The sequence below is a fragment of the Nilaparvata lugens genome, chromosome 4, assembly GCF_014356525.2.
Source record: "Nilaparvata lugens isolate BPH chromosome 4, ASM1435652v1, whole genome shotgun sequence".
Classification (NCBI taxonomy): Eukaryota; Metazoa; Arthropoda; class Insecta; order Hemiptera; family Delphacidae; genus Nilaparvata; species Nilaparvata lugens.
The window spans coordinates 63658438-63670665 of NC_052507.1; the positions used below are offsets into that span (position 1 = coordinate 63658438).

Consider the following 12228-nt stretch of genomic DNA (forward strand, 5'->3'; position numbering starts at 1 on the left):
TGGTTTGGGGGTGAGTGAGGGAGAAGTAAAGGGAGACACATCACATCAGCTTAACTTTGTTCACATTGTCTGCGTCGAGAGATAGTGTCAATTTGCCGTCAACACGACAAGTATTGTTGTGTCTAGGCCGTCTTGTTTGTTCCAATACGTCTAGCTAACAATATTATCATATGATGAGGCACAAGTCGATCTAAGTGTTCTGGAAAGTTGTTTACTTGAACTCAGAATGCTGCATAAAATGGGAGATGAGAGAGAGTTCGAGATAATGAGATAAGAGTTCTGATGCTTCGTTGATAAGACAAAAGATATGCAACATGAACTTATATCAATATTAAATGAAAAAGACTAAGAAATTGTCAAAAACCACAGATTTATTGATACTTGGGGCCGTTTGCACAGTATAGATTGCTAAACTCGATTAAGTTAATCGAGTTTAAGATAATCTGAAAGTTTAAAATTGAATCAGTTTTCTCAGTGCATTTACTAATCCAGTTTAAGTTAAACTAGTTTAGCGTTAAGTTGGTAATAGAATGTCATCGTTTATAATATCAGGAAGGCTAAGTTTTACAGGAAATTTGTTATTCGTTTACAAACCATCAGTAAATTGAGGTTATGTAGCTACTATTTCCTCGTTCAAAATCCACAGAGCTGTAAGCTGTACGGTAATAAAAGTGGAAAGCAATCAAGAGATTCTTCAGAAAAATGATGAAATGCTATATTACTATTAGAAACAAACTTATAATTAGTTGGTACCAAAAAAATATTCTGGAATGTAAGATAAAAACCTTATTTTGTTATTTAAATCTATTACGGTCCTCATCGTTTATTAGAAATAATTATCTCAGTTATGTGTTATTAAAAACATGTTTTCTAAACACTGATAAAAATTGTCTTATTTTCTATCAAGTGTTTTATTTAATCAAATACTAAATTGGCACTTGCTTTACTCAAGCGAACCCGTTAAAAAATTCTCTATCATCCCAGAAATTAAAATGATTCGTTTTTTGCCCAATTTTTCTCAATCCAAAATTTCTTAGCAGTCATCTTATCAATCGCATTAAAAACTTCTATCAATTATAATTATTTTTACATTCAAATAATGATTCACTATAACTTGAATGATTATTATCGTCTACAGAGGCATTAAAAACAACCATCGAAAAATAATTTACTATTTGTTTCCCCATCAAATCTTACAGATGTCTAGTTAATCCAAATTATTTGGTTTGAACCTCCCGTTTTGGAGGTTTAAATTTTCCCAGAGTTTAAACCCAATACAGAGTTTAAACTGCTACTGCGCAAACGGAATTTTAGTTTAAACCAAAAAAAATCCAGATTTGGTTTAAGCTTTAGCTTAAACTTACACTGTGCAAACGGCCCTTAGAAAGACCGGTTTCGGTTATTACACCATTGTCAATCTCTGATAAATTTACATCGGTAAATTACAGTGAAGCCCCAGTACTTGATCAAATAAATTTTTAATTGCTTTTCCTAAATATACTGTGATAATAAACCAAATTTTCCAATTTGAAATTCCAGTGATGTGAATTTTCATAAAAATGTGGCACCATTCACAGAAACCTCAAAGAAGACACACCAGGACAAATTTCAGATGAGGACACTATAGTGAGGTCCACGTTATAATGGCAGTGTTTGATTAGCAATGTTATAGCTATCCTTGTCTATCAATCAACAAAGCAAATAGCGCTATCTCTATCTCGCTTTGCTCTGTTGCCAGATCGTCCTTTAACAATGTGGAATCCCATTATATTAAGCGAGCAATTTCTGTACTTATATATCTAGCTATTCTTATATCTGGTTATTTTTATATCTGGTTATTTTTATATCTGGCTATTTTCATATCTGGTTATTTATGTTTAACGGATCTCGAAAACGGCTCTAACGATTTTCACGAAATTTGGAATATAGTAGGTTTATGATATAAAGATTCGATTGCACTAGGTCTCATCCTTGAGAAAACTCGCTGAACGACACTGAAAGGATAATAATTCATCCTTGGCTGAAACAACTGTGGATAGTAGAAAAGTGAGTGAGGGAGTATGTGAAAAATCAAAATATCGCATCCCCGAAATTCATAAGATGACGTATAGCTAGCTGTGAAATATAAACACGATCATTTTAGAGAATTGTGTTCTGTTTATCAATGAATAAAGATAACGAGGAAAGCTCGGTGCCCCGATATTAATTAATTAACAAAATATTTCATCCTTATTATAAAAATTAATTATGAAATTATTGAAATAGTTATTTGTGCAACTAGTGCGCAAAGTGACAGTTTGCTGCACCGAAAAAAACGTTTACGTAAATGATGGTCTCTTGAGTGCACGTATTTCACATTAAATTTTTCCTACAGTTACCATTGAATATGAAAAGTGGTTAATTATGGGTAAAATTCCTTGAAATCCATCAAATGTTTTTCTGTGTAATTTTATTATTAATAAAAACCGTAATTTATTTAAAATTGAATAATAAAAAAGAATTATAATGATTAGTAATTCAATTGAAAACTTATGTGACTGCTTGAAGGGGGTTTATCTTATGTAAGCATTGAAATTACTATAATGAAGACACATAATGGCAAGGCAACGCTGTTCTCCACTGCCATTCATTACAACGTGGGCCTCACTATGAGTATTACCAACTTAATTTTGATTTTGCTGCACTGGTGCTCCATATAACCTACTAACTATTTTGCGTTGTCATGCTGCAAATCTGGAGTACGCAAAGTACTCACTTTGCGCACTAGTGCGGAAAAGTGATTCTTTGCGGCCTGCAATCAGTGCAGAAATGGTCACTTTTCAAGGTATCTGTAGGGAAAGTATAATTCCTTGCTTGATGAAATATAATTAATTATTTCTAACGAGAATGAAGAGTTAATTAAATTACATCAATAAACCTTTATCAGCTACCGTCTATAGAAGGCATTGACAAGACAGAGGATTGGCAACGTTGTTCTCTGCCATTATAACGTGGACCTCACTATAGAATAAGATATCTTCAAAAATGTCAAAGGAGTGGATCGATCAATTCCGTTGGCCAGATAGTTTGAGCTGTAAAATGTTTTAAATTGTTTTAAATGCTTATTGATTGATAAGAGCAATCTAGTATAATAGAGAGTAAATGAGTCAGAGAAAGTTAATTTGAGAAAGTAAGTTTGAGAGAGTCAGCTAGGAAGAGTTAGTTTGAGAGAGTGAGTTTGAGAAGAGTGATCCAGAGAGAATGAGTTTGAGAGAGTCAGCTAGAAAGAGTGAGTTTGAGAAGAGTGATTCCAGAGAGAATGAGTTTGAGAGAGTCAGCAGGGAAGAGTTAGTTTGAGAGAGTAAGTTTGAGGAGAGTGATTCAGAGAGAATGAGTTTGAGAGAGTCAGCAGGGAAGAGTTAGTTTGAGAGAGTAAGTTTGAGAAGAGTGATTCACAGAGAATGAGTTAGAGAGAGTCAGCTAGGAAGAGTTAGTTTGAGAGAGTGAGTTTAAGAGTGATTCCAGAGAGAATGAGTTCGAGAGAGTCAGCAGGGAAGAGTTAGTTTGTGAGAGTTAGTTCGAGAAGAGTGATCCAGAGAGAATGAGTTTGAGAGAGTTGGTTGAAAGAGTGAACTATAGAGAGTGAGGTTCAGAGAGTGGTTTTTAGAGAGAGACCCTGAGTGAGTTTGAGAGAGCGAGATCAACAGAATTAAGTAGTTGGCGTATGCCTAGCACGTTGAACCCTTTCTCAGATATCTCCAACATAACTCTTTGTTAAGGAAACTCTAATTAGGAGTTACATCCCCACAGCATCCTCAGATTCTTCTTACCTCAATTTCCAGGAATTCGCCTGATACTAATCATTCTGGTGAAAGCTTTTTACCATAGAATATGCAATCTAGATTGTCTACTCTAGACTGCTTTCAAGTCCTTGAATTTGAAAGCTTAAATTTTCAGACTATTATAAAAATCATTTTGAAAGATTTTTACCATAGAAAATGCAATCTAGATTGTCTACTCTATGTTTTCAAGTGCTTAAATTTGAAAGCTTAAATTGTCAGACAAATTACTATTACAAAAATCATGTTTTTGGACTCAGGGGACCTTGAAACGTATAGAAAACTTGAAACTTGGGTACCTTAATTTTTGTTGGAAAGCAATACTCTCCTAACCTATGGTGATAGGGCAAGGAAAGTGAAAATTGATAATTGATGGTTAATTGATGAACCTCATCCCTGAAGTGAAAATGATGATGTTGATGATGATTATAATAATAATTATTGATTAGTGAAACTGAATTTACTGTGAGCACAAAGGAAAGAACTAATTTCATTCCTGTTCCATGAACCTGAAAGTATTGGGATGATGTATGTTTTGTGACAAAGATCCGGTTGCACAAAAGCCCATCAAATTTCAACCGTGATTAATTTCACGATAATGCCTTTTTGAGAAGACGGCTTCTCTGATTGGTTCTCGTGGAATTAAACACGGTTAAAATTTAATCGGCTTTTGTGCAACCGGCACAGATATTTCTAATATAGTAAGGTTCACATTATAATGGCAGTATTCGATAAGCATTGGTGTTGCTATCCTTGTCTATCATTCGACAAAGCAGATAGCGCTTTCCTTTTCTAACTCAGCAACGTTGCCGAATCGTTCTTAGGGTTCTAAGAAGTTTAATGAATTACAAGAATTTTTTATTTTATTTATTAAGTCATGTAAAAATATATTTTCTTAAAATAAAAAGTATTATTTATTATTTAGAGAAGAATGAACAGTTGACATCCAATTAGATTCACCGGTATTAGCTATCATCTATGGAAGGTGACGTTGCAGCGGTAGAAAAGGATGGCGCCATCTGCTTTGTCTAGTGATAGACAAGGATAGCAACATCAATGTTAATCAAATATAGCATGACCTCACTATAAACGAGTTACCTTGTTTGTCCCTGTTTACCATTGATAATTTGAAACACATTAGTTCAACTATCTCCACTCAGCTTTCACAAATTTGATGAGAGTTTTTCGTCTACGTTTTTCGAAAGACCATGACAAAAAAAATTTGGTGTTAGTTGAGCGGAAGATTTTCACTTCAACAGCTGCTCTCCTGCAAAAAGTGTAATTATTTTTGAAGCATCGCGAACCTAAAAACAATCTAAATGAGGGTGGAAGGGACTCATCAAATTATCATCAATATCGGGGACCGAGCTCAGCTCTGGAGTTCAAAAGCATATAAAATTTATTACGAAAGAAGACATTATAATATATTTATAGTTCATACAGAAAGGTTCTATCTAATCACAGTGGATTGAGGTTAATTCCCAAAGGAATGCAAAAATTTCCCTCACAAAGGCCCAGTTGTACAAAAGCCGGTAAAATTTCAATCCTGATTTACTTCACGTGAACCAAATCAGAGAAGACCATTTCAAAAAGATGGATCTACTGGAATTAATCAGGATTGAAAATAACCCGGCTCCTGTGCAACCGGCACTAAGTACCTGATTGAATGATTACAAAAGTTCAACAGCTGAGTCATAATTTTGTCTCAGTTCCACACACATGTACTCGCTCACTCACTTCAATCAACAACAGACGACGGAATTATCAGCTGTTTTTCCAAGGATGAATAACTCCATTTAATGTTGTTCAGGGAGTTTTCACAGGGATGAGACCTAGTGCAATCGAAATTTTATATCATAAACCTACTATGTTCCAAATTTCGAGAAAATCGTTAGAGCCGTTTTCGAGATCCGTTGAACATAAATAACCAGATATAAAAATAGCCAGATATATAATAATACAGAAATTGCTCGCTTAATAAAATAGGATATCTACTCCCGCCAAATGCATTTTAGAGGTTGTGATAGCTTTTCTGAAAGATGTTTACGAAAAACCATCTGTATATGAGTAAATTATTTTTCTCACCCTATGTTTTTTTAATTGTTTATAACCTCCAAATCGCTAAATATGGTGAGAAATCTCGCCATATATAACCTATGTCTATAGACATAGATGGATAGATTTAAAGGGGGAGAGAGAAAGAGACAGAGTGATAGAGAGTGTCCGTGGGAGAGAGAGAGTGATAAGCGATGTTCGATTTGCGATATGGAATCGATTCAGAGTGAGAGAGTGTGAATCTGCTGGTGATAGACATAGATGGATAGATATAGAGGGAGAGAGAGATAGCGAGTGTCTGTGGAAGAGAGTGAAAGAGAGATAAGCGATGTTCGACTCGCGATATAGATTTGATTCAATAAGGAATTGGAACGCAAAACAAATGTAAATATGTAGACCGCAAACGCCGCTGTTCAGATCCATATTTCTTGCAAAAACCAAACCAACGGAAGATCAGACAAAGCGAGTCTCTATACACACCACTTTTATATCTATAGTTTGACACTATATATACACTAAATTCACATACAGTTATAACTGTATACAATGTACATACAGTTATAAATTTAGATAAGATTTGGATGGTGGCCAGATCGTGGGGGGTAGGGTACTTGGTGATATAGTGCACTTCTACCCCTTCTTAACCCACCCCCCGTTCTTAACCCCTCTTTCTCAACCATTTCCCCTCTCTGCACCCCCTAAAAGCCCCCAACCACGAGGGCACCTCCAACAGCAATTATGAAGAGATTTATTGCATTCGGAAGCGCCTCCCGATTGCACAGGGGATGTTCTACCCTTGCCTCCAAGGGGGCACTGTAGCTGATACTCAAGAGACTATCCCCCCCCCCTGAACACTCACAGGCAGCAGCAGAGTCAATAACTTAGAGTAGAAAACTTTAACGCATAAACTGGCGCGAGTCTGAAGTTTTTTCTCCGGAGAAAAATTATTCGGGCCCCTTTTTTTTGAGTGGGGGGTAACTTCAGGCCCCCTTTCCTTGGGGGAAGTTCAGGTGCCAACTGGGGATTTCCTTTTTGAGTTTTTTTTTTGGGGGGGGACTCTGGTTCCGGTGCCAAGCCGGGATATCTTTTTGAGTTCCTGTGTTCTTGTAATGAAAAAGTGTTTTGAATTATAGTTAATTATCGTGTTAGTTTACGGGGGTGGTTTGCTTGGTTTAGTTATAGTGAAGTAAACGTTATGATGACAGTGGAGGAAGATAGGAGAACAACTTTGCCGATTCTCTGTCTTGTTTAGATAGTGTTCTCTGACTTTAAATAGTGTTTTGAATTATAGATAATTATTCTGTAAGGTTATGGTGGTGGTTTGATATAGTTATAGTGGGGTAGACGTCATAATGTGATGTGAAAGAAGATAGGAGAACAGCTTTGCCGATTCTCTGACTTGCCACTGCCTTCTATGAAGGACAGCTGATGCCGAAATGTCTGATGTAGAATTACTTCTTCATTTCTGCTTAGGATAATCAATAAAATTACATTTTATTCTTCAGGAATACATATACAAATACACGTGATTGAGGACTGAATTCCCACATAATATGATTGATTCAATAGATTTTACAATAGTAGAATTCTATACTATCAATTAAACTATTGTGAGGTCCACGTTATAATGGCAGTGTTTGTTTGGCAATAGCATTGCTATCCTTGTCTGTCATTCAACAAAGCGGATATCTCTCTCGCTTCGCTCTGTTGCCAGATCGGCTTTCAACAACGTAGAATTAATAATTAATTCACAAAATATTTCATCTTAATTATGAAATTATTGAGAAATATAATTTCATGCTTAATAAGATATAATTTATTGAGAGGATGAACAATTAATATCACATTTATAAACCTTTATCAGCTACCGTCAAGAAGGCATTGACTAGACAATGAGGATCGGCAACGTTGTTGTCCTATCTTTCTCCACTGCCATTATAACGTGGACCTCACTTTATGTAATAACATCACTGAGTATTAGAGAGGACTTAAAAGTCCTAACTCCGCCTAATAAATATTTCTTTTTTCATTTCCCTTCACCCAATGCATTTAGAAGTAGATGGTTTTTGGAGGAAAGGGAATCATTATTCAGTGTTGAGAAAATCAGACAGTTTTAGACGAGTACCTCTAGTTTTTTACCTGGATTTTATTCATACTCTATGAGTGAAGGAATATATCAATAGAAGAATATTTAGTGGATGACAAAAGAATACATGTATCTGTGAGATAGTTCTCAATATAACATTTATTGAAAACTTGCAGGTAACCCGTGCTCCGCAAGGGTCTGTTTTAGAACTTGACACACTGAAAACTTGACATAATGGAATCTTGGAAAAATTGAAGATAGGCCTATAACCATCCTCGGTTGATTAGGAACCTTTATGCAAAATTTCGAGTGAATCAGTTGAGTAGTTGAGACGTGATGATGCGTCAAACATAATTTTCCTATCCCGTACATGTATAAGCCAGTTCTTTCCTTCATTATAGTATAGATTATTATGCAATAATCCTACAGCTACAGGATTATGGGAGAAATCTGGAATAGAGTTTCTTATTCATTGTGATACATTCTGTTATTCATTTAAAGTATTATGTCAACCTTCATATATATATATATATAGCGAGTTTTTGCAACTTCAGTTGTGTCGCTTCTCGCACCCCAATCGCCATCTTTCCTTATCTATCCAGTCTCCTTCAAAGAGACCTCTACTCTCCATTTCAATGTGGACATTGGATACCCATTTCTTTCGCGGTCTTCCACGCCTATTTCTGTTCGCTGGTACCCAATTCCATACTTGCAAAGGAAGTCTTCCTTCATTCATTCTGCGCAGGTGTCCATACCATTTCAATTGTTTCTCTCCAATGACATCCATTATTGTGTTTTTTGCGCTCATTCTCTCTCTTATTATATCATTCAACCTTCAAAATTCAAAATCTTCTAATTAAAAATCAAGTAACGAAGCAGTGTGTAATATCACAGCCTCAACCTTTGGACAATATTAACTTTTTATCAAAATTTTTGGAGAGAAACAGACAGACTCAGCCTATTTTCTCCTCCAATGTCATAATTATATCATGATTGTAGTATTTTGTACAATAAATAAATACTGAATTATCCATTTATTCTACATTCCTTGGATCAAGTTTGCTTTCTGTATGGAAATACTCAATATCAATGTCATTCAATTGACTGGAATTCGAAATTGATTTAAAAGGTTCATTATAAATGTTGTTTTAAAGTATACCGTGTCCCACGAAGAGGTTTACACGTCTCATTTTATATTACGTGCCCATTCATGCACCAAACTTTTTTTTAAAATTCACACAGTTTACAAAGTAGGTTCTAAAAATATTCTGGGAAAATTCAGCCCCTTAACCTTCGTAGAAACATAATGGCGGCATATTGAAAATTTTACCAATTCGCTTCCTATAACAAAATCTACTATCATGAGTTATTATGCCGCCATTTTGTTTCTAAGAAGGTTGGGGAGCTGAAATATTTCACAGAATATTATCAGAACCTATTTTGTGGTGAACTGTGTAAAATTTAAAAAAGTTTTGTGCATGAATGGGCACGTAATATAAAATTAAACGTTTAAACCTCTTCGTGGAGTACGGTGTATAACTTGTCATGGCAATAATATTTGGTAACCCAAAAAGGATAAAATCCGATTTATCTGAAACATAAATATTACTTACCATGTAAAAATATGTTACCCAAACTAAGCTACCCTTGAAAAAAGATAGAAAGATGGAAAGTAGCCTATAGCAATAATTGAAATATAGAAACGATCTACGTATATAATTTTCTAATAAAAGTATGTAACCTAAATAACTGTCAAAGATTATAAAATTACAAATCCTATCTTAAATACCATGTTTAAAACTTCGTAAAACTTTACTTCTAACGGAAACAATATATTATTATACAATGTTCTATTTTCTATACTCTAATATTCTCTAACATTCATTTTTTATCTATACACTATAAACTATAATTGGAGAAATGTATTAGCAGCTAAAACCCACAACCAGCTATGATCTATGATTCTATAATCAATAATAGTTTTGTCTAGGACGATGGAAATGTTTGAAAAACTTTGTAGTTACTTTTTACATTATTGTTGAATTTTTGAGAAGTGCAAAACACTCACCCGAAACGTAATGGCTCCATTACAGTTGACATCAAAGGCTTTGAACACATAATGGGCGTAAAGGGTGGCATCTGAAACAGACAAAATAATATTAGAATATTAGAATCAATAGATGGAAGAGACGATAAAATATTAAAGCTGAAAATTTGAATTTTTGAATAGTAGAGCTCATCGAATTTCCATCTAGCTGTTTACCCTGTTGACAATATTTGCAGTAGCAGAAGTCTTCAGGGTGAATTACAGCATCTGATTTGAATTTTCGTTGAAAAATAATCATAAATTCATTAGCATTTGAATAATTGGAACATCTCAGTAATATTTCCATCTGTAGTTAATTCATTCTTGACTAGCCGGAGACCCATGATTCGAAAAGGGTTTATTTTAAAACTTGACAAAGTGGAAACTTGATGTAATAAGATCTAAAACAATTGAAAATAGGCCTATAACCATCCTCGGTTGATTAATAATCTATGTGCAAAGTTCCAAGTTAATCAGTCCAGTAGTTAAGAGGTGATGATGCGTCAAACATAATTTTCTCAGCCCGTACGTGTATAAGCCAGTTCTTTCCTTTATTAAGGCTGTGCAAAGGCTAAAAATAAACTTTCTACTCGTAATATTTTTCTAAGTTTTTCGATACGTATATCATCAAGATATCAAAATGTGAAAGTTTTCTCAGGAAAAAAAATTTTCTCCGATCATTACTTTTTGAGATATGAGCGACTGAAGTTTGAATTTTTGGGACAGAACATTTCAAATTCGGTACAATATAAATCCATGAGATTCAGAGGATCTATTCTTCATGGTATTGTTGATCTAGTGAAACAAAATTTCTGAAAATATTAATTTTTAATTCAATTTACCAAAAATAACTCAACTAAAAGTTATTTTTAGTAAATTGAATAACTATCTTAAAAATTGATATTTTCAGAAAATTTTTGTTTTACTAGATCAACAATTCCATGAAGAATCCTGTCCTATAAATCTCATGGATTTATCTCTTACCGAATTTGAAATGTTCATTCCCAAAAATTTAAACTTTAGGCGCTCATATCTCAAAAAGTAATGATCAGAGAAAAAAATGTTTTCCTATAAAAAAACCTTTTCATTTTGATAGCCTAATCATATTCAAATCAAAAAACTTTGAAAAATATCACGAGTAAAAAGTTTATTTTTAGCCTTTGCACAGCCTTATAGTATAGAAAGTAACCCGTGCTCCATTTTAAGACTTGACGAACTGAAAACTTGACGTAATGAAATCTTGAAGAATTAAATATAGGCCTATAAAGATCCTTGGTTGATTAAGAATCTTTGTGTAAAGTTTCAAGTTAATCAGTCCAGTAGTCCAGACGTGATGATGCGTCAAACCTAATTTTCTCAGCCCGTACGTGTATAAGCCAGTTCTTTCTTTTATTATAGCATAGATTATTCAAATATAAATTCTCATTTTAATAGAATCAAATCGACCTAAACATCGGATTAGAATATCATTTTATAGTAATTATTGTTGACTGTAAGTGTTATACGGGAATATATCCCGCAACAGGTAGCAAATTGAATCAGCTTTCCTATTCAACCTAGAAAATAGATAATATTATGCACTAGGGGGAACAGCAACATGTTAACATACACGAATGTCTGTTGCAATGGAATTCCGTTTCAAACAAGCAACATTCCATTCTAAAATCTATAGTTAGGTTCACGTTATAATGGCAGTATTCGGTTCACATTGGTGCTGCTATCCTTGTCTATCATTCAACAAAGCCGATAACGTTATCTCTTTCTCGCTTTGCTCTGTTCCCAGATCGTCTTTAAACAATGTAGAATATTCATAAAATATTTCATCTTGATTATGTAAATCGATTAAGAATTATTGAAAAATATAATTTATTGCTTTTTTCCCAGATCGTCTGTTAACAATTTAGAATTAATAAATTATTAACAAAATATTTCATCTTAATTATGAAAATTCATTATGAATTGATTGAAAAATATAATTTATTGCTTAATAAAATATAATTGATCATTTTAAACGAGAATGAACAGTTAATATTACATCAATAAACCTGTATCAGCTACCGTCTATAGAAAGCATTGACATGACAGAGGTTCGGCAACGTTGTTCTGATATCTTTTTTCACTGCCATTATAACGTGGACCTCGCTATAATATCTGCATGTATTGCTTTATGGATTACATGTACC

At 34.1% G+C, this 12228-nt stretch overlaps 1 protein-coding gene across 2 annotated transcripts in view; it reads right to left on the reverse strand.

The window, feature by feature from the left end:
- The window catches only part of LOC111056406 (Kv channel-interacting protein 1), a 173171-nt gene that overhangs the window by 35013 nt on the left and 125930 nt on the right, over nucleotides 1-12228 (reverse strand). For both annotated transcript variants that reach the window (XM_039426159.1, XM_039426158.1), the window contains exon 4: nucleotides 10028-10098. In XM_039426159.1, coding sequence (XP_039282093.1) covers nucleotides 10028-10098 — 71 coding nt within the window. The remainder of the gene's footprint in view (nucleotides 1-10027; nucleotides 10099-12228) is intronic.